We start from the raw sequence: 23,054 nt of genomic DNA on the forward strand, positions 1-23,054 counted from the left end.
GCGGTGCAAGTGAAAGCAAAACACAGACCTGAACTTGACACATTCCCCTCCCAGGCTCAGCTGAGATCAACATTGTGTCCAGCCAGTTCTTCCTTCCTTCCTTCCTTCCTTCCTTCCTTCCCTCCGTGACCTTCCCCAGGTCACCCCATCCCAACAGCAAATTTACCCTCTCTATGGATCAAGGACAATACATTCCACCTGAAAACATTGTGGACTTGAAAAATTAAATATTTTGGAACCTTATTATTGCTGTCGAGCAGAAACTTTTATTTCCCAGCTCAGTGTTTGCCTCATCCTGTCAGTACTTGGAGAACTCCCTCTTCTCCATAAGTTTTAAACATATGTTTTTTGAACAGATCTTTGGTGTCTGCTCAGAACACCGAGCCCTTGTTGGTGCAGTGCGTGCTCCTTTGGGCTCCGGGGATTGGCTTTTAAGGTTTCCTGTCACACGCCTGTCACAGAACTGTCAGAAACGAGTCCGTTTTATGCAAAAAATCACCATTTCACGTGTGTCCCCAGATGTACCCACCACCTCTGCAGGCAGACACGGGCATGGGGAGGGAGTGGGTATCTCAGAGGCTGACAGCGAGGGAAACTGAGGCAGGCAGGGCACGGGCAGCGGTGCCGGGGCAGCCTTAAGGCGGGCGGGCGCGGAGCCGCCGCGCTGTCGCAGGGCGCTTGTGCCGCTTTAAGGCGGTGCCGGCGCTCCGGGCTCGGCAGGCACCGGGAAGAGGAACTGGGCTTTGCACTGCCGGGTCGGGGCGAGCTCCGCCGTCCCCGCTGCCCTCCCGCCGCCGCTCCGCGCTCGCTGCCGGGCGGCGATGGGGAGGACGCGCCGGGGGCCAGGACGGGTCCCTGCATCCCCCCCTCCGCTCCCCATTGCACCCCCCGGCCGCTCCTTCCTCCTGCTGCAAAGGGATGCGATCGGCAGGGCTGCCCGCTGCCTCGGGGCGTGCTTGAAATAGAGGCACCCGCTTTGCTTGGAGAGCACCCCCAGCCCTGCTCGGAGCCCCCTATCTCCTGCCCCGAGCCCCCCATCTGCTTCCTGGGGGCTCCGTCGCCTGCTCCAAGCTCCATCCCCTTCCTCAATCTCCCCAGTCTCTTTCTCAAGCTCCTTTGCCCTTTCTGGAGCCCCCTTCCTCTGCTCCAAGCTCCATCCCCTTCCTCAATCTCCCCAGTCTCTTTCTCAAGCTCCTTTGCCCTTTCTGGAGCCCCCTTCCTCTGCTCCAAGCTCCATCCCCTTCCTCAAACTCCCCAGTCCCTTCCTCAAGCCCCTTTGCCCTTTCTCGAGCCCCCTTCCCTTGCTCCAAGCTCCATCCCCTGTTCCAACCCCCCTTCCCCTTCCTCAAGTCCCCTTCCCCTGCTCCAAGCTCCAACCCCTTCCTCAAGCTCCCCAGTCCCTTTCTCAAGACCCTTTCCCCTTCCTCGAGCCCCCTTCCCCTGCTCCAATCCCCCTTACCTGAACCCCCTATTCTGAGCCCCCATCCCCTTGTTCAAGTCTCCCATCCCTTTCCTTGAGCCCCCATTCCCGGCCCCAAACCCCCATCCCCTGCCCTGACCCTGCTTCCCTGAGCCTCCCATTCCTTCCTCTGAGCCCCCTGCCCCAAACCCCCCAGATCCCCCATCCCAAACCCCTCTCCAGGATGATTTTGCTGAGCTGTTTCCTGCACCTGCGGCCCCGGCGGGGCTGTGGCGCCCTGGCCGGGCTGGGCCGGGGGCTGGGCCCCTCAGCCGGGTCCCGCCGGGCCCTGCGGGTGCTGGTGGACATGGACGGGGTGCTGGCCGACTTCGAGGGAGGCTTCCTGAAGAAATTCAGGGCCAGGTACCCCGACAAGCCCTACATTGCCCTGGAGGACCGGAGGGGCTTCTGGGTGTCGGAGCAGTACGGGCGCCTGGGACCCGAGCTGAGCGTGAGTTGTGCTTTCCCTTCATGGGTTTGTCCCCCTCAGGGACCCTCTGAGCCCCAGATCATGGGGACAGTGCTGTTCCTTGTGGGGGCCACCAAAGAGCTCCCACAGGAACACAGGAGGGCTTCCAGCAGTGGGTTTTCCCCAGAAATCTAGGGGGTTTTGTGCATGTCTATGTCTTTCTTAGAATCCTAGAATGGGTTGGGTTGATAAGGACCTTAAAGAGCATCTAATTCCAACTTCCAACTAGACCAGACTATGATGGTCTAGTGGGCTTTTTCTCTGCATGCCTGGATGGAGACAGATGCAAGAAAAGGGGGTATTTCAGAACATCTGTCTTGAAATACCCCAGATTATATAGCTGGGATTTTCTAGCTCTGATTTGGATTGGTACATTCCTAAATGGATTATTTAGCTCCCCAAGAGCAATGTGAGGGTTGGGATGCAGCAGAGCAGTTCAGAACAAACCAAGCAATTGATGCTTCATTTGAGGGCTTACTTGAAGTTAAAACAACCTAAGCCCTCCCATGCCAGGAATTATTATATTCAGTTTAATAATTAAAGCTTAAAAGCAGAAGCTCTCTCAATGTTGTAATTTAGCATTCAGCAACAGGCTGACTGATGGTAGAGAGTTGGTTTCTGCCTCTACAAATTTCCCATCCCAGTGGATGTCTGTGGTCTCATCCGTGGGTTACAGTTGCAGTGGCTGAAATGTGTTATTGTAAATAAAAGTGTTCCTGTTGTTAGGAGTATGATGGTTACAGGAAAGGCGTGGGAATAAGGTCCATGGGCAAAGTCCTAAACAACTTGATGAGCTGAAGGAATAAAGTGTCCTTCCTGGCTGGGAGTGGTGAGAGTGAAGTGCAGGACATCATTTGTGCAGTAAAGCAGCTGCTCAAACCCCTGTTTGGCAGGGGTAACACATGATAACAATTTTTTCCTTCCTTGATCCTAACTACTTTGGATGTGTTAAATGAAGTGAGCTCATCTTGTGTCTGCTGTGATCATGTAAAACCACCAAAACCTTGGGCTGAACGAGTAGCACAACTTGCAGTGTCTGACCTCAGGGCAGTCCTGGTTTTCCCCGTGGTTTCAGGGCAGGGCTGAAGTGAGTGGGAGCTGCTACAGACACGTGGGCCATTCCAGTCTCTCTCATTCCAGGGACCAGAAAATAGGAGCCAAAGAGTTCAAGGAGCTGAGAGGGAGGGAGTTCAGCAATGCCGCAAGCACACAGACCTGGAGAGCCCTGGACAGGCAGGGAGATTCCTTATGGGTCTGAGGATCTGTCCTGGCCCGTGGTGGGATTCCCAGCCTGGGGGATTTTCCCATCTGCTGGTCACAGTGCCACAGGGAGTTTTTCTGGCTCTGGGAGTGGAGTGGGTCTTTTCCTCAAGCTGAGCTGCGTTCTCCCCTCCTCAAGCTTGGTTGCAAAATTCTTTTTGACATAATTGGAAGCGGGATAGCAGTGGAAGTGCTGCTGTAGGAAAACCCTTCAGTGCAGTTTGAAGTGCTCTGCTGCACGAGGCTGTGTTTCTCAGGGGTCTCTTGTGCAACTACAGACAATACCCTAAAAATAAAATCCCATTACTGCTCAGTCTGAGGCAGAGCAACTGGAGTTTGAATGTTTGCATGGGCCCATGGCAAACTTTCAGGCTGGCTGTTCTTGCCATGGAGCCTGGAGGCATTTCTGCATCTGCAGCTCCTCAGCTGCACCTCAGCACTGGGGCTGGGTTGCTTCTGCTTCTTCCCAGCTCTCCTCTGCAAGAATACAGTGTTTGTGCAAAATAATTGCTTTCCTTGGCACCTGGCAAGCTGTTAACCTGTTTGAGCAGTGCAGGGGCTGCTGTTCCTGAGAGCTGTGCTGGACCCATGGCAGGCAGCCCCTGGACTCTGCCCTCACCCCAAGGTTTTGCTCCCTGTGGTCTCTCTGTTCTCCCTGTGCCATACCAGGCTGCTGTCCTGGATGTTGTGTTTCAAATCCCTGCCTGGAGATGCTCTATTTGCCTGCTAGACCTTGTCCAGGCTTCCCTGAGGAGGAGCATCTGCAGCCATCCTGTGGTTCCTCCTGTAACGTTCCTGCTCCTGGGAGAGCAGCCTGGCTGCTATTTTAGGTGCTCTCATGGAGACAAATAGGCCAGACAGAACCTGAACAGTACCTGAACAGCACCATGGTAGAGCAGGGCCACCAGGCCATGTCAGCTGGATCCACGTGGATCTGTCCCTTGGATGGGTTTGGTTTGGATCTGGATAATCTCTGGTGTTTGGCCTTACAGGAAGGTGCAGCTCCCTCTGTGTGTGGGGCTGCAGAGGCAAAACCAACCCTGGTTTTTTGTTCCATCTCCAATCTGAATTGTGTGGGGTGGGTGGGGAGCAGAGGCACCCACAGAGGCAGGGGGGTGAGCAGGAGAGACTGGAGCTGGTGCTCCCTGTCCAATCCTCTGTCCTAGCAAAGGGTGAGAGGGATGCACATGCAGGAAAAATTGCAAGAAGTGCAGTAACTGCTTGCTTTCCCCTCCCAGGAGAAAGCCATCAGCATCTGGGAATCCAAGAACTTCTTCATCGAGCTGGACCCTCTCCCTGGGGCTGTGGAAGCTGTGAAGCAAATGGCAAATTTGGCAGAGTGAGTATGAACCTGTCTGTGGGGATGGACGGAGGAGCAGCTGTGTCTTCACTTCTACCTCTTGGCAGAAGTGCTGATACAACAACAGCATTAAAAATAAATATCTCCCAGCCATCAGGGAAGGGAGGGGAGAGAGGGATTTGACTCCTGGAGCAGTCACATACAACATCAGCCATGTGCAGCCTCTTCCCTTCAGCTCTCTGCTCCAGCAAGGGCTGTAAAAAGGGGGATATGATTGTGCTGTGGGATTCTGTGAGATGAGGGATTAATATGTTAAATCTGTTTGATCTGTGTGTGGTGGGGGTTGGCTTTGGGCTGCTCTAGGCCTGCTCTGGCCCAGAATGACACTCTGGCCCTGTTTCTCTCCTCATGGCAGCACTGATGTGTTCATCTGCACCAGCCCAATCAAGAAATACCGGTACTGCCCTTTTGAGAAGGTGAGCAAGCCCAAATCCCAGCTCCCCTCCCATCCACACTGCCCAGTGAAAGGTGTCTGACCCCTGCATGCCTCTGGCTGTAAAATTTACCTGTTCCATCCATTTGCATGCACTGAGGCTCTTGGTCTCTAGTCTTTCATCATGACATCAAAAGCTGCTTGGCTTTCAAAGAACTTTTACTCCAGCAGCATCCAAATCCCACAAATGAACTTAATTAAGAGAGAAATCCTCCCTGTGTGGGGGCCAGGGCTGCTTCCACTCCACCAAGCACCCCCTGCCCCATCCATCAGCCCTCCCTGAGCTCACCAGCCATCTCTTGCCTTCCAGTATGCCTGGGTGGAGAAGCACTTTGGCCCTGAATTTCTTGAGCAGATTGTTTTGACACGAGATAAGACAGTGGTTTCTGCTGATCTGCTTATAGACGACAGACCTGATATAACAGGTAAGGAGTGAGGGTGAAGCCAAGGGTAAGGGTGACTGGAGGCAGCCAGGGATGGGTGTTGGTCTTTCTGTGCTCTTCGGGTTTTGTGACTTTGGGGTTTTCGTGTTGGAGTAAAATCAACTTCAGTGTCTCATGTTGGAGTAAAATCAAGTTCAGTGTCTCATGTTGCAGTAAAATCAACTTTAGTCTCTCATGGAATTGTGCACCACTGACCTTCCTTGCCTTGCAGGGGCAGAGCAGAACCCCAGCTGGGAGCACGTGCTCTTCACTGCCTGCCACAACAAGCACCTGCAGCTGAAGCCCCCCAGCCGCCGGCTGCACTCCTGGGCTGATGACTGGAAGGCCATTCTGGACAGCAAACGCCTCCCACCCGGCCAGGCCACCTAAACACCAGCCCCCAGGGCCACCTGGGGCTGCAGCCACCTGCCTGTGTCCCTGTGGAGCCCTGCTGAAGGCCACAGCCACAGGACAGACAGGCAGACGCTGTCCCTGCTGCACAGAGGAAGAGGAGGGTGAGCTGAAGCGCCACAGTCACCTGGACTTGAAAAACAGACCCCAGCCCAGGATTGTGCCTGTGGACCTGGGGGGCATTGCCCTCTGGCTCCTGGGGTCTCTGTGCTGCATCTGCACCCCACAGGGCCAGCCCTGTGCTCCTGATAGACAAGGTCACCCTCAGGGTGTCACTGCCCTTGCTTGGGCACTACATGGCACAGAGCAGCTCTGCATCCTCCCCTCCACGGCGTGGTCAGGGATCATGTGTGTGATTTGCTTAGTTCTTGCCAGGTTTCATCCCAAGGGGCTGCCTCAGGAGATCCCTGCCCCTGGCAGTGCCTGGGTCTGGGGAGAGGGGTGGCTGCAAGGGCAGAGAGAGCAGGCAGGGGCTGTCCAGGCTCCCTGCACTGGGAATTGTCACAGCACGTCCCTGGATGCTGTCTGTAGTTCTCACATACTGCAAGGGAAGATGCAGGGGGGATGTTGCTGTTAAAGGCTGGGGAGCTGTGCAGGTTTCAGCCAGGGTAGAGTTAATTTTCTTCACAGAAAACAGAGCCCCATATGAGCTGCTGTGAAAAGAATTAACTCTACCCTGGCCAAAAGCAGCATGGGAGCCCATGAGAGGTGCCCAGGGTGGTTTGTTCTGCAGCTCCACCATGATCCCAGCTCTGTCTGGGGACAGAGGATGCTGCCAGCCCCACTCCCCTGGCTCTGGGCCCCTGCAGAGAGGTGTTCAGTGCCTGGCTGGTGCAAAGGGGTCACAGCTGGACCAGCCCCCTCTGCCAGGGGACAGTGCAGGGGCTGCTGAGCTCTGGGAGCAGCCAGCCCTGCTGGGAAGGTGCAGTTTTGGCCCCCAAAAAGAGAGGGTTTAGACCAAGGGGCAGCTCCGAGAGGGATGGTTTTGGCATAGCTGTGCCCACAGCCTCTTCCTCCCTTGTTTGTCTCATTTTTGCTTCTCTGAGCCTGCAGCAGTCCAGCCTTGAACTTCAGTGACCTGTCTGGCAGGAGAAAGCTGCTGCTGCTGCTGCAGCTGCTGCTGCTGGCCCCAGAGAGACATCCCAGCTGCTGGGAGAGCCTGGCATGCCCTCCTGCCTGTGGCACTGCCACAGGGCAGCCACAGCCTGCCTGTCCCCAGTGGCAGCTGCTGCTGGGCCCCCCCAGGCAGAGCCCCAGGGATGAGCTGGGGGTGTCACTGCTGACACCACAGAGGCCATTGGCCCCCTCTGCTGTGTGTCCCCACGCTGTCCAGGACCCCACTGCCCTCCTGGCCCAAGGACTTGCTGGCTGCAGCAGTGAAATTCCCCCCATGGACACCAAACCCCCCAGGCAGAGGTGGTGGCCAGGGCTTGGCTGGGATTTGCCACCCTGCACCCCATGCTCACACCTTTGCTTTGCCCCTCTGCTCTCCTGTGGACCCCAATCAACGAAAGGACATGAACTTGAAGCTACATAACCAACAAATCATGTAATTCAGCAGTGGCAGCCAGGCCCCTCCTGTGCCAGGAGCTGGAGGGGTTCTGGAGTTGGTGCTTTGGAACCTGTGCCTTCCCTGGGTGCTGCAGGGCCAGGGATAGGGGGGCCTCTGTTGACTTGGGGCTTGCCCTGTTTACAAAGTCAGCATGGTTGGCCCAGGGCAGTAGGACTTACATACCACAAGCATCTTTTTATCTTTTCTCTTTTTTTTTTTCATTTTTCTTTATTGTTTAAACCACTGTGTGCTTCTCGGGGCGGTGGGTTTGGTTTGGAGGGGTTTATTTAAGATGTGCAGCCCCCTGGCCAAGAGCTGGCTGGGGGTTTGCAGGCTGGGAACTGGGGCAGTGTGGGAGCACCATGGGCAGCTGCTGGACATCAGGAACCCCCTGGTTCCTCCAGCCCTCCACCAGCTGTTGGCCCCTCTGTGCAGCCAGGGTGACCTCATGCAGTCCCAGCTGGTTTTTTCTGATGGTACCATGTAAATATGAGCTGCCCAAGCCCCCCAGAGCCTTCTCCCTGCTTATTGAGCCAAAATGAGCTGGCACATCTCTCCAGCAGCTGCCCAAACCTCTCACCTTCCCCCGAGGCTGGGGCAGACCCGAGGGCTGTGGCTCTCTGGGGCCAGCAGGACTTTTCCCCGTGGTGAGATGTGATGCCAGAGATAAATACACCACACCAAATATACTTGAAAGCAGAGCTGGAGTTCCTCGTGCCTGAGGCTCCAGCTCCATGCACAGAGATGCTGAGCTGGTGGCTGCTCTGTTTGCTCCCACACTCAGGACCTGGAGGTGACTCCATCTCTGATGGATCGGCCCGTTCGTCCTTCAAGCCTGTCTGTGTCCAGCTGAGATACACAGAGCTTTTGGTTTTGAATGTGCACCTGTAAACCCGAGGGAAACGAGGAGCACTGCAATAAACACTGGGTTGTTTGGCATCCAGCTGCCTGGAAATGGAGTTGGGGGTTTGCAGTTTCCCAGCCGTGGCTCTGTGTGGGATGGGGGGGTTTCACCTCCAGGTTTGGGAATGTTCCCTTGTCCAGAAAACCTGGAACCAGCCCTGCTGCCCTGGCAGTGCCAGCAGCCTGTGGGCAGAAATAAAGCCAAGTGCAGGGTAGAGCTCATCTTCCTAAAGATCTTTTCTAATAAATAAAGCTGTGAAGTGTGTGTCCTGTTGGGCCACAGAGCCGGGGCTGGGACTGCCATGGGCTGCCTCTCCCTGGGATTTTATGCCTTATCCATCACTGCTGGCTGCTCCACATCCACACACTCCTGTGAGGTGTCTTGGACTCCCCTGTGGGTCTGTGCCATGAGAATCCCTGCGCATGACCAGAACCTGCACACTGTGAGCAGTGCCATGGCCCAGCTGGACATGGGACCTGAGCCAGGGAGGGAGGACTGTGGGACCATCCCAGCAGGGCTGGGACAATCAACATCACAGGGCAGAACCTGGTTGTGTGCTCCTTGTACTGGTGTGGCTCCAGGATGGGGCACAAGGGGTTAGCAGGGTCACATCTCTAGTCCTGCTGGAGCTGGGACACCAAGGGACTCCTGGCCAGCACGGGGACAAGGTGGTTCAGCTGCCAGCTCAAACAGAACTGGGTGAACACGTCTCCAGGATGCTGCTGTGGAGCCATAAAGCTGTTCCAGGGCTGGTTTAGCAACGAGCATCTCTCTGCCCTTCCAGCTGCTTTTTGGGGCTTCCTGGCAGCAAGCGTTGGGCCACAGCTCCTCCTGCATCCCCACTGCCCTCACCCTGCACTGGAGGCCCCATAGGAGACCCCATCCTTCCCTGGCCCAGGGATGGGGCAGAGGGTTTGACATCAGCTCTGCCCTGCAGAGCAATGAGATGGTTTTTAAGATCTCTGGGGCTGCTGGATGGTGGCACTGGGACAGGGTCATGTTTCCAGTACAGGATGGGGCAAGTTGGAGAGGCTGCATCCTGATGGAGCATGCTGAACTGATCTGCAGCTGTGTCTGTTCTTCCACACTCTCCTACGTGGTTCTTTTCCCCTTGAAAAGCCTCAGGTTGCAGATATCACATAAATTCCAGGTGATAAGCAGTTTCCAAAGGTGGCAGAGGCAGAGAGAAGATGGTACACAGGGCACAGGGCAGTGCTCATGGTGCCGGTGGGAGCCTTTGCACCATTCCCATGCGCAGGAGCTGCTGCACAAATGTGCAAACACTCACCTCCCTCAGGGGATTCCCACCTGAGTGCATCCCCCTTGTCCCCAGCCCTAGCTGGCCCAAGGCTGCAGGTCCTGGCAGGGTTGGAACAAGGATGCTCTCCCCTGGATCCTGGAAGCGGCCGCCAGTGGGTGCTCATTGGCTCGGGTGCTCATTAGCTCGGGTGCTCATTAGCTCTGGTGCTCATTAGCTCGTGCTCATGCTGGCCGCTGCCCAAACAGCTCGGAGCAGTGTGAGATCCCGGCGGAGGGGGGAGCAGGAAGGCAGGGGCAGCGGGGCCAGCCCTGACGCAAGGGCGGCGGGGGGTGTGGGACAGAGCCAGGGCAGGGCCGGGCTGCAGGGAGGATGAGTCACCCCAGCACGCAGGAGGGGAAGGAGAGCAGGAAGCGATGGAGCAGCTGGAGGCAGCTGGATGGGCTCTGCTCTGCCGCCGTGCCCAGTTTGAGGAGAGGAGCGGGATGGTGCCCCAGGGTCGCTGCTGGCACCAGGTTTGGAGCCCGGCGGTGCCGAGAAAGCGCGGGCAGGACATGGTGCGGATGGGATGTGGATGGAAGGGGAATATCCACTAGAGGGGACTGTGTGACCGCGTGTGGAGCTGCCAGCCTGCGCTCAGACCGTGTGCCAGCCCTCCTTCCAGCCCTCCCGGTTATCCCAGCCCGGGCTCCAGTGCCCTCTGCACCCCTCCCTCTGGAGACACCGATCACCGGCACCGGGTGATGGTCCGGGGTTACTTACAGGAGCCAGGAAAATCAGAGAATCATGGAATGGTTTGGGCTGGAAGGGACCTTAAAAACCATCTCATTGCAACCCATGGGCAGGCACACCTTCCACTATCCCAGGCTGCTCCAAGCGCCATCCAGCCTGGCCTTGGACACTTCCAGGGATGGGGAAATGTTCTGGGGTGGCCTCCACCAGCTGCTGAGCCTCCCCCCAGCCACTCCAGCTGGATGGGGCAGAGAATGGGATGGGCAAAACATGAATGGCTTCTGGGTTAGAAGATGAACTAGGCACCTATAGGGTCCATACAGAAAAATATCCCTGGAAAAATCAAAGGGTTAAAGCCCCTGACAGCCCAGGGCAGCCCTCCTGTCCCTGCTCAGCTCTGCCCTTGCTTCCCCTGGGACCCCAGAGCTCTCCCAGGGCTGGGATTGCTCATCCTGCCCCGAAAGCTGAAATCCCCCAAGGAGTTGGAACATGACTTTGCCTTTTCCTTTTGCTCACTCTGAAGCCAGAGCCTGTTTTGGGGAGCAGAGTGGGGGCAGATCTGACAGTGGTGAGGACAGGGGGACTGTGGTGGTTCCTGGTGGGTTTTTCTGGCCCTTCCATTCTCCCCTAGCGCCATGATATTATTTCCCTCCAGGTTGGCTTAATGGGATTTGCTTCTCAATTTGTGCACAGGGACTTGAGTAACGCACTCCCCGGAGAGAAATCAACTTCCCTTGCCCCAGCAGTGCTGGGGAGGCCAGAGCAGAGCCCACATGATAGACTGCACTGCCTTTCTCCTGTCCTTCAAGGCTCCCACACACATTAAGCCCGCCCTCCTGGCAAAAATCTTGCAAAATGTTTATTTGTGACTATGTTAACAAACATGCCTGGGGAACATGTTGTATTCAGACGTGAGCATGCCACCTTCCCCCTGCCTCCCTGGGGCCAGGCCTGTGGGCAGAGAGGGTCCAGGGCTCAGAGCTGCCAAAATCCAGCTGACGCTGCACTCGGGGCACCACCGGGACCCAGCACGAGGCCACCAAGCACCAAACCTGCCAGCAACATCCCACCAGTGCCTTTTTCCTGGAGCTTCCCAGCTCATGGCTTTTTCCTGGAGGTGCCCAGCTCTTGGATGCAGCTGGGGGAAGGGTGTGACCTTGTAGAACCCCGGTGTCCTGCAGTGGACACGAGGGCTCCAGGGATCCCGTCCAGCTCTGTAAACACCCGTCATAGGGGAGGGCACTGCTGTCAGGCCACACCGTGGGCAGAGACCTCACTGGAGCTGAGCCTGCGCACCCCACACCGCCCTGAGCCCATCCCTGCCCCTCACCTGCCCTCTCCTCCTCAGCTGCTGGGTGCCAGCAATGATCCTGGGATGGAGAAGGTGCCCTGGTGCTGCTCCTCTCACAGAACACGCTCACCCTGAACACACACTGTTTTAAACTCTAACTTGCCAGATTTGGGGTGAACTTGTGTCTGGGTTCAATACTCCATGCACCTCAATCTGCTTTCAGCATCTCCAGGTAACCAGGGCTGGAGCTGGGGCTGTTTTCCTGAGATCCAGGGGAGGGAGATGAGCAGTAATTATTGAAGGGCTGTAGTTCAGCATTTGAGGGTCTGTGGAGCTCTAATCAAGCCTGTGAGCCCCTGTGTGCCCATGGAATTTTTCCTTCGTGCCATCCCAGTGGGAGCCTCTGCTGGGCAGCACCTGTGCTGCCTTCACATCCCTCTGGTGAGTGACCCAGCAGCTCCTGGGGATGGTTCAAAACACCAGAGGGCTCAGGAAACTCCCCAAAGTGCTGGGAGATGCACTGGCAGCAGCTGTGGAGGCTGGGAGTTGGCTTCTGTTCAGTAAAACTGAGGCAAGAGGGGCCTGTTGTGAGTGCCAGGGGACGTGTGAGGATGAGGAGCAGCTCCTGCTGCATGGGCTGAGCCCTTCCCAGGAGAAGGGAGGGGAAAAGCAGGGACCTGGTGCTGCAAAGCACCTGAACACCACACTGCTGCCACCCAGGGAGGGCTCAGTGCTGTCACCAGGGCTGGAGCTGGATGGTGTTTGAGGTTCCAGCCCAGACCATTCTGTGATGCCACTGCTGAAGGCTCCATCCAGGTGTGGGCAGCAGCCAGGCCCAGCTCTCACCTCGGTGGGACTGGGATGGATCCCTGGTGCCTGTGTCACCCTTTCTGTGCCCACCTGCACCAGGTTTTTGGCCAGCTGGGAACCCCCTGGCTCAATGCCCCTTCCCCTCCCAGTCCCAGCCATGCCAGGTAAGGACTCCAAGAGCCCTGAGGAACAATTTCTGGAGCTTTCCAGGTGTTACCACCCCTCCTTTGCTCTCAGTCCCAGCCCCTCTGGCTCTCAAAGCCCCTGGAAAAGCAAACTCATGCCTTGGGTGCCTGTTTTAGAACAGATTTTCCTCTTCCGATGCAGCAGAGCAGTGTCACAGCTGTGCTTCCTGCTCATGCATTTGCACACATCCTCTTTTATCCCAGGAAAATGCTCCTGGGTGGCTCCTGGGGACAGGCACTGGTGCCAGGGGCAGCCCCAGCCACCCTCAGGGCACAGGGGATGTTTTGGGACTGATTCCCTGCCCTAGGGCCAGTTTATTCTCTGTAGGACAAACCAGTCTGCAGGGATATGTCTGACTATCAACATCACTGGCATCTCCTCACTCCAAAAATGATCTCTGGGTTACCCACAACCATTCACATTATGGAAATGGAGGCACAGAATATGTTCTAGCTCCTTCCCGTAGAGTGGGGTTGGGACTGCCCACACCTGAGGGATACAGGAAAATTGGGAGCTGAGTGTCCCACCCTGCCCAGCATGGGCAGAGCCCAGCTTTGTCATGGGAATTCATAAAAAGAGACCACAAAAAAAGGGCAAAGCTTCATTTCTACTCCTCCTGATGTGGCCATAGGGCAGAGCTTCCCATGGACAGGGCTTTTGACATTGTTTTGTAGCAAAAAGGGTTTCAGAAGTGCCCAGACCTTTAGGGCTGTATGTTCACAAGAAGCCATAAACCCTCCTGCGCCTGTGCCCCCAAATCTGCAGCACTGCAGCCCCAGCCATGACCCAGAACTCCCCCAGCCCTATGGACCCTGCTGCTTTCCACCCTGTCCTGCTTGTGGAACACATCAGACGTGCCTGGAGGAGCGTTTCTGGCCCAGCACCTGCCCTCCCCACGCAGCATTGTTTCCCCAAAGCCCAGCAGAGCAGCAGCAGCTCCACACAGCCTGACTCCAGCCGGCTGTGTCCTGCTCTGAGGTGGTTGTTTCATCCCAAACTAGCTCATTCTTGCTGCTTTTTTTTATTCCTGCGTTCGAAGGAGGAAGGGGAGAACAAAACAGCCCTTGGGGTGAAGTTACCTCCTTAATTAACAAGGCTGAGAGCTTTGCAGAGATTGTGCAGGAGGAGAGAAAAAATAAGGAAAACTGGGCAAAACCAGAAAGGCTTGGGTTCAGTTGTCAGACCAATTAACCCAGATCCACACTCTCCCCCTGGATGAATTGCTCGTTACTACGTAATTGCTCGGGCCCAGCTCCTGATTGAGAGAAATTAAAATCAGACACTTAACAAGGCAACCTGGTGTGGAGATGGGATGCAGGAGCTGCCTGGGGATGCCATTCACAAGACAAAACTGAGAGAGAGAGCCCAAGCTTGGAGGATCTTGCTGAAATCAGCATTATCTGTCCCATTTGCACCATCCTGGACTCAAAACATGGCTGGACTGGGGGATAATTTGAAAAGGCCCTGGGAGATGGTGAGAGGAGGAAAGCCCTGATTTAGCCAAGCATTTCAGCTTCTGCATAATTGCAATGTAGCTGCAGGTTCAGCTCAGCTCAGTGCAGGATTTAGATGAAATATAAGATGTGCTCAGTCAGGGACAAAGTGATTCAGGAGCTCTTTTTTCTAAAGAAGAAATAAAATTCTTTGCAAACCCTTCTTAACTCTGTGTTAGGACACATCTGCCCAGAGAAGAGGGAAAATTCCACCATTATAGAATTTTAAATATCAACCTAGTGAAACAAAAAAAAAAAGCGACTAATCCTGATAAATCAGCCTAGGAAAAGCAGCCTGTGCTGCAGCTGAGCACGTTCTGCCATGTGTGGGGCTGATGAGTTCACGTGCAGTGGGAAATTCAGACACAGTGTTTGGGAAAGCTCAGTGGTTTCAATATTAGCTTAAGAGTAGGCAAACATGTTTTCCTGCTGCTGAAGGAGAAGGGGATCTCCTTGTGGGAGCATTGGCCTTTTCCATCCCCTGTTGTTCCATCTGCCTCTTTTCCTGCCTAGGAATTATCTGTGGAGCAAGGGGGGGCTGCAGAAAGCCCCAGGCATGGCTGCACCGCCAGCAGCACTGCCCTGCTGTGCTGAGGGGTGATCACAGCTCTGCCTCCAGCTGCTCACCCTCCTGCAATATCTGCTTTTCCCCCAGGAGTTTTTGGGGGGCTGTTCCTGTGTCTGGCTCGTGCTGGGCTTCAACCAAGCCCCAAGTGCTGACCCCATCTTGGGCCAAACCCTGCTGCCAGTCTGCGCTTGTTGTGCAATAACCCCTAAAGAAAAAAAGCCCTGGATCCCCCAATTTCAGCAGTTTGAGCTTATCCTGGTGTTTGGTGCCTGCAGTCTCAGCCACACATGTCCCTGGAGCCAGGAGAGACACCCCAAAGGGCATTAATCCCATCTGCTTCATTTTTTATTAATGAACCAGCTGTCCCAACAAGTCATAAAAACGACCACAGGCAGGGCAGGAAAGGATGAGAATAGCCCAAACCAACTCTACACCTCCAACTGGAAAACCCCAAAGACTCCAGCAACACGTGTCTGAAGGAAAACCAGCAGTGCTCTGGCTACTCCACGTGTATTTATTGACACAGAAAACAGCCACCGTGTGTTTTCCACCTCCAGGCTCAGCCCACAGCCACCAACACCCTTCAAACATCCCTTGGTGGCATCCAGGAGAGTCTGAAGGGTCCCTCCCCTCCAGGGCAGTTTCATCTGAGGCTGAAACGGGCTCAGGATTTTCCTATGAAGGCACTGGGATTAAATTAAAGAGGATTTAAGCAGATGGTCGGTTCTCTGCCCATGGTAGTTGGCAAAATGGGAGCCATATCACTGAATTGTCTGCCTGCACTAATTAATGTTTGTACAGAGCTCTGCGCTGCAAACCGCTGCCGACGTGCTAACTGCTATCATTAGTATTATTACTAAGCTGTTTATGCCTGTTCCAGTGCTTTCTCTCCCCATCCCCAAGGGCTTTGCCTCTTTCCTGTGCAGATGTATGGGGAGAGGAATCAGCCCTCTCAGGCTGTGCTGGCTCTACCCCAGGCTCAGATCCCTGGTTTGTTGGTAAAACCCTCTGGCTGTGCCCATGGTGAGGGCAGGAGGAGGTTCTGCCCAGAGATGGGGTTTAGCATCACCCTGCCCAGTCCTGGTTGTTTCAATGCCCCTCGTGATTGCACAATGGACTGGATGCTGCTTCCCTGCCTCCTTCGTGTTCCCACAGGGAAAAGCTTTTCTGTGCTCTCAGGGGCTCTTCGCATCCTTCTCTGTCACTGCACGGCAAAGGGTTCTGTAGGGGAAGGGAGGGATCACTCATCCTTCCTAATGACCTGAGAGGAGGCTGAGGAGCAGAGGAGTGCAGTGATGGATGAGCTCAGCCATGCTCCACGACAGGCCCTTGTCCCTGTGCAGTAACCGAGCAGTGACGTCTGCTGCCACCGGCAGAGGGGACGCTGCTGCAGTCCCTGCAAACACCTTCCTGCAAGGCAGGGTTCTGCAAGGCTGGAGGATGGCTTCTCCCCTTCTGCCCAGTGAAGCTTTCAGCAGAGATTCAACTCAGCAGAAATCAGGAATGCTGCCTCTGGAAAGCAGCGAAAGGACAACCATCTGCTCACGGGTGCACGGAGCAGCAAACTCCCCTGACTAACACTCAAACCTCAGAGCTCAAGATCATGGAATCATGGAATGGCCTGGGTTGGAAGGGACCTTGAAGGGCATGGGGTTCCAGTCCCCTTCCATGGGAGGGGCACCTTCCACTATCCCAGGTGGCTCCAAGCCCTGTCCAACCTGGTCTTGGACGCTCCCAGGGATGGGGCAGCCACAGCTTTTTTGGGCTGTTCCAGTTCCAGTCCCTCACAACCCCAGGCACAGATCCTTGACCTGATCAATGTTTCCAAGACCCTGCTTGGGAATCCTTTGCTCATTAAACCCAACCAGGCAGAACATTCCTAACCATCCCCACTGGCACCTTTCAGATACCAGAGTGTTTTTTGTGACTTGGTTGGGAAAGAAACTGCCCAAATCAAGAAACTGGGCAGTCCCTGAGAGGAACCAAATGAAAATACAGAATGCAGGGAGCCAGGTATCCAACTTACTACAGCAACATGGCAGGCAGCATCCCAATCTTGCTCTCTGAGGGTGAAGAAGGCACCTTCACTGCCCAAACAGTGAGATGACTTGGCTGAGGACTGATGGGATGCTTCCAATGGGAAGTTTAGGGCGTGCATCATCCTTATTTTTGAAATGAGATTCCGAAAGTTGGATGTGGGATACAGGCAGAGCAGACAGCTCCTGCAGTGAGAACAGGGATTACTCCAGCCAGGACAGGCTCCACTCTTGCCCTGAGCCAGGCTGCATTTGCTTTGCAGAGGTTGTTTAGCCCAAACAAAGAATTGCAGAGAAAAACAGCCCCGGCAAGCAGGCGATCAACATTTTCTGCGTGGTTTGAATTATCCATGACTTTTGACCCAAGATTAAATCTAGTGTGTAACTGGTGGTTATATATTGAGTCATATGAGCAGCCTAATCACAGAAACCCCATGTTCTCCAAACAGCCCGAGCCCCGTCGGGGCCGACTGCGAGCCGCTCACGTTTCCCAGCCAAAGCACCCTGCAGCTTTTGCATCATCCTTTTAATTCAACACTTACAAAGCATTTTTTTCATCCCACCGGTATCTCGAGCCCAGAACAAAACAAACCCAGCCAGGGCATGAGTGGCCAGCCCAAGGAAACCAGATTTCCCAGGAAGTTTGGCCTCGGGGCGGCTGCTCCGGTGGCTGGTGGAGGGCTGGGCTCACGCTGCAGCGTTTTTCTCAGCAGGGGCTGTCTCGCCTCTCTATCCTCCATCAGCAATTCTCCTGATGCGCATAGAAATTGCCTTTTGACTTCTACCTCCAGTGTAATTTGGGTGAAAATGAGCGCAGGAGTTGGAAAGGGTTGGTGGGGGGTATGTGGCACGAAAAGGGGCTCTCCTGGGGCGCAACACCGCCTTTGAGACTCACTGTGAACGCAGCAGGGCTTGGCACAGCATGGCCCTGGCTCTCCCCAAACTAATTTTTAGCTGTTTGCACCTGCCTTTCCTCTCCTTAGGGCTGTGGGAGGCCGAACCGCTTCACCTCTCCCAGAGAGCCTGGCTGAGCGCCGTGGCAGGCTGTTATCAGCCACAGGGATCGGTATCGCTCCTGCCAGTACAGCCCTGCGGGCTCACGGGGTATTTCCCGGCTGGGACAGGGCTGGCACAGCCCTTGTGTGCTGGAACTGTTTGCCATTCCTCTGCACAGCCAGGCTGGGCAGCTAGGCCAGCCTGGGGAGGACACAAAATGGGGATGATCCAGGGTCTGCCCAAACTCTGGTGGGTGGGGAGTGTGTTGGAAGATGCTTGCACTGCACAGAGGGTTCCCATGAGCTCACACAGTGGGGACCTTGAAGGAGCAGGGCACTGAGGAATGCACAGGGGCCGTGGAGGGAGTAGGGTGAGGCTCACAGCCCCAGATCCATGCTCAGGGCTGGGGGAGCGACACCCAGCTTTTTGCAGCAAGGATAAACAAAGGCTGAATCCTCTCTTTCCCCCTGCAATAACTCACTGGCTGGTGGCAACCCAGCTGGAAGAGCGTGACCTCAGAACGGGCTGGTTGTCAGCCTGGTATGGAGCTGCTCAAGAGGCATTTCAACACCAAAGGCTCTTTGTCTGGAAGGCCAGCCATTGTCTCAAATTGTCCCAGGAGGGATGCTGGTGATGCTGCCCCGGGTTTAGAAGGGGGACAGCTCCATCCTGACAGCCCCAGAACCCACCTGGGGTCCCCAGAAGAAAGGGGTCCCCAGCATTCCCCAGGCAGTGCTGGTTTTGGTGTGACCCCACATGTTCCACCACTTCAGTGTCCCCCCAGCTCATGGCAGACCCCAAATCTGCACACCTGATCCCTCTTCAGGGACCTCTCAGTGTCCCTTCATGTTGATCCCACCACCCAGGAGAATGCCCAGATCCTTGCTGGTCTGAACTGGTGCAGGCATCAGTGCTGGGCTTTCACCTGCTCTCGGTCAAGGTAGTTCTGCATCCCTTTGCAGTGAAAATAAAGAAACAGCTCGAGGGGAAAAATTCCTGGTTAGTAAACAGAGCTGGGCAACCACAGACCTCTCACCCAGGAGGGGAGGAGGAGGGCAGGGACAGGCTGGGAGAACCCAGGGTTGGATTTCAACACTCTGCGGAAGACAAGATGCTGTACTGAATGTATTTAATTGTGTGGGTCGCAGCCCTGCATGGATGAGGAGGAGCTGGATGGGAAGGGAGCAGTGGCAGTCGAGGAATGAGAAGTGGCTGGGATTTGGAGCTGGCATTTGGGGCTGGCTTTGCCCTCTCCCCTCCCTGCCTCCCTGCAGAGGAGGGTGGTGGTGTAAGGAGAAGAGGTGCCTGGGGGCCAGGGGTGTCCCAGATCCCAGTTACTCAGGATCTCTGTATTTCCACAGCTCCTCTGCTTTGTGTCATTGCTGAGCGACTTCCCCAAGTCCAACAGCACATCTGCTGCCCCTCCGCATGACTTGCTTTGTCTTTGGGTCACCTGCTGTACCCCGTGGCAGTGCCAGCTCCTGCCATGTCCCTCCTGGATGTGGCAGATGAGCAAACTTCTGAACTAAAGCCAAAAATTTGCATTTTAAATTCTCATGTCTGTTTTTTTCCACGAGAGGAATGGGTGACTGAACACATACACACTGTCACCCGTCCCGTGGATGCCACCGCTGTCCTCAGGGGACACTTCTCTGACCTCAGAGCTTTGTCCTGCACGGCCAGGTAAGGTCATGCTGGACCAATGCCAGGGCTCCTTTGGTGCTGGCTGTGACAGCTCTGCCCCTCTCCACCTCCACCATAAATCATGGCAGGCTGTAAATCCCTGCCAGCACTCAGGGACCCGTCCCTGGGGAGGGCAGCAGTTCAGCCCTGAGGCAGCAAAAACAAGGATCGTGTTTTTCACAGGGACAAGATCACGCAGAGGCACAAACAAGAGCCTGGAGCAGAGGGTGCTGGCACTGCAGCACCTCGGGGCGGCACCGCTCCAGCCGCACCCGTGCGGGGACAACTCGGGGCACAAACCTCTGGCAGGGCACACACTCCCAGCTGAATTTGGTCCTGACCTGGCTTCTGCATGAATCCTCATGTCAGCACAAGGAAAGGGAGCTGAGCAGGGCAACGGGGACACAGGGCAGGACTACATAGTGTTTGGGGGTTCAGGGAAATGCTGGGTATTCCTGCCCTGCAGAGGGACTGTGGCCAAAGGGGACAGGCATGGAGCTGTCCTGGGTGTCCCTTTCCCAGCTCTGTGCTTTGCAAACCCCAGTGTTCCCAGCCCCATAGCAGCTCCCGGCATGTGGGGACCTCTCTTCACTCAGCCTTGGTTGGGTTCAGCCAGGAGAAGAATTTGGGGAGATTTTGGACATACAAACAGCCTCACCCTGGCTTTCCACGATACAGGCAGTTGAGATCAGGTTTAGTTTTCCTAGTAAACTCCTGAGGTCCCCACAGCAGCAATTTTGTGGGAATTTTGATTTTCTTTAAAAAAAAAAAATCAAACAAACATTTTCCTGCTGTGACAACTGCCACAGGAAGCCCAAGACTGCAAAAGATGGGATGAATTTGTCAGTGAAGAGATTAAATGGGATCTCAGCACAGAAAATGGGCAGAAAACCATGGAGGGTGAGCAAAAGGGGCTCATGAGAGTTACTGGCACAATCCAAGGATTTTCTGGGAAATGCTGCAGGAGCCTCTGTGTACCTGCACGTGCCCCAACGTGGCAGGACCCATGTGATTTCTCATCACTGGCCACTCACAATCTCTTCCACAGGAACCAGGCAGATTATTTCTCCATTTGTGGGTGTGGGAGGTTGATAAGGAGCAGGGCCAGGAAGCAGAGAGACCGAGTTTTTTGTCCTTGGGGTTGTCCCAGGGCATGTGGTGGGTGACAACAAAGTGCCAGATCCCCTCCTGCCATCAGGGGTTGCAGTGACTCACTTTCTCTTCTAGAAATCTGCCTTGCCACACCAGAGGAACAAAATACACACAGAAGATGCTGAGAGTGCCCATCTCATGGCTGATATATTGAGCAGTGAACAACTGCCAGCCCTGTGCAGGGAGAGACTGCCCAGAGCTCTTCCTGATTTTGGTGCAGGGTCACATTGTCCCTAGTTTCTGCGACTCAGAGTCCCCTGGTCGCTGAGTAAGGACCTGCTCATGGTGGGATGTGGGATTCAATCCCATTTTCCTCCATTTTGTGAGCATAAGCATGGCCTTACTGCCAGCCCCAGCTGCTCCCTGCCCTCCTGTCCCCAGCCTTGTCCCCACAGCACAGTCCAGGTCGCTGCCAGCAGCTCCTTGGTGGCCACCAAGGGGTTTTAGAGGTGAGATAAGGTGCAGGCACCTGGAATCCTTATGTGCTGGTTTTCTAGTTGAGTGCCCTGTGCCACCCAGGGCAACAGTCACATTTTTCATGGAGCAGCACCACAAACTCCCTGACCTCCCTGGGCTCCCCAGCACACGAGCACGTGGTGAGAGCCAGGGGGGTTTCCAGCTGAAGGCTGGCTGAGAGCTGCTCATCCCTGCCTGTGCTCCCAGGGAAGCTTCCCCAGCCAGCCCGGCTGTGGGAGAGGACAGGGACAGCTTTGGGATCTGCTGATGAAGGACAAAATGGGACGGATGCAAAGGAGCAATGAGGGTGCCTGGGGTGTCAGAGCTTGGTCCCCACCCCCAGCACAGCCTGGAGGCTGCAACATCCCAGGAACAGCCCGAAGGTCCCGTTCCAGCTCCCAAAGTGAAAACAAAAGTGCGTCTTGTTCCCATCCTGTTTTCAAAGGCAGAAAGGTCGGGGCCATGAGAGCCCTGCCAGGCTGGGCAGCACTGCCAGCTCCCGCCGCCTGCCCCGACCTCGGCTCCAGCAGGGACAGGAGTGTCCCACTGCTCCTCCTGGACACGGCTCCTCGCTGGCAGCACTGGGATGGTGACAGCTGGGGTGTCCCCAAAAGTCTGTGTTTGGAGAATCTTGTGCCCAAGTTCATGTTCTTGTTCCTGCTCCTTGCACTGCGTCAGGAGAGGGAGGGGAAGAAGGATGTGGAGCTGCTGGAGCAGGTCCAGAGAAGGCCAGAAAGATGCTCCAGGGGCTGGAGCAGCTCTGCTGTGGGGACAGCTGGGGGTGAGAGAGAGCTGGGGGTGTTCAGCCTGGAGAACAGAAGGTGACAGGGAGACTTTAGAATCCCTTACAGGGCCTAAAGAGGCTCCAAGAGAGCGGGAAAGGGACTTTGCATAAGGGCAAGGAGTGACAGGGCAAGAGGGAATGGCTTCTCACTGACAGAGGGCAGGGTTAGATGGGATATTGGGAAGAAATCCCTCCCTGTGAGGGTGCTGAGGCCCTGGCACAGGTTGTGCAGAGAAGCTATGGCTGCCCCATCCCTGGAAGTGTCCAAAGCCGGGTTGGACAGGGCTTGGAGCAACCTGGGATAGTGAAAGCTGTCCCTGCCCATGGCAGGGGATTGTAACTGCATGACTTTTAACGCCCTTTCCAATCCAGGCCATTCCATAACTCTGTGGGTGGGAATGCTGTGTCCAGGAGGACACACTATGGAACCCCTGCACTCAGCGCAGCTCCAAAGCCTTCAAACCCCTCCTGCAAAATACCATCAGCTCCTGGGAGTTTCTCTGCCACTGTGAAGGGGTTTCCTAATTCACTTCCAAATTCCCCAAGCCCTGAGACTTTGTTTTCATTTAATAGGGCCATCATTATGGGGGCTGGAGCTGCTGGCATTGAGGGCTCTATGGGCAGCGCTCCTGCTGGGATGGGTTGAGGAGGAACGGAAAGGATCCATATGTCAGGGAGAACAGCATGGACCTGCCATTGCCACGTCAGGCTCTGAATGATCCCACTCATCCCCGTGCCCTGTGCCTGCACTGCTGCTGCTCAGCGGAGATTATTAACAGGGAAAATCGTTAGGCACAGGGCCGGCAGCTCAAGGGACACGCGAGTGCCTCTGTCACTGGGAAATCAATCCCAGCCATCCGCTCCAGCTGAGCTTCCTCCACTCCAGCCTGCCTTGAAATGACAGCCGTTTCACTCCATCTGGGAGGAGGAGGGGTGGTTTCTCCCGCTCTGGTGCTCACTGGGATTTGCTGCCTTCCGGATATCAGAGCAAACAGATGTGTTGTGCCCATGGACCTCAACCACACCCAAGCTCTGGGAAGAAAATTCTGCACCAGAGCCCTGTGGAGGAGGCAGAGTTTGGGGCTTTAGAGCCAGAAACTGGAGGAGACAGGGAGGATGTTGTGAAGGGGCATCACAACCTGCTCACCCCCTCACTACCCAGGCATGGAAAGAGGGTACAGGGACCTGTGGGCTGAACAGACAAAGCTGTTTGCACACCATGGAATTTGTATTCTCAGGAGTAGTTGCCCTGCTTGACCCTGCAGCAAGCAGAGGCTTTTGGGGCACCCCATGCCTGTTGTCAGGGAGCAGCACGCCCGACAGCCGGGTCCCTACGAGC

The 23,054-nt window shown here is 55.5% G+C and overlaps 1 protein-coding gene across 1 annotated transcript; it reads left to right on the forward strand.

Annotated features, from left to right (window-relative positions):
- The first annotated feature begins 1,643 nt into the window (after positions 1-1,643).
- On the forward strand, positions 1,644-6,045 carry NT5M (5',3'-nucleotidase, mitochondrial). Its single transcript, XM_054270705.1, has 5 exons — positions 1,644-1,910; positions 4,427-4,527; positions 4,904-4,964; positions 5,292-5,406; positions 5,636-6,045. Exons 1-5 carry the CDS (start codon positions 1,644-1,646, stop codon positions 5,791-5,793), a joined length of 702 nt encoding a protein of 233 aa, XP_054126680.1. The 3' UTR covers positions 5,794-6,045.
- The last annotated feature ends 17,009 nt before the right edge of the window (positions 6,046-23,054 follow it).

Source organism: Melozone crissalis, unplaced genomic scaffold (assembly GCF_028551555.1).
Source record: "Melozone crissalis strain CALT ecotype California unplaced genomic scaffold, PUWL_Pcris_2 ptg000012l_1, whole genome shotgun sequence".
Taxonomy (NCBI): Eukaryota; Metazoa; Chordata; class Aves; order Passeriformes; family Passerellidae; genus Melozone; species Melozone crissalis.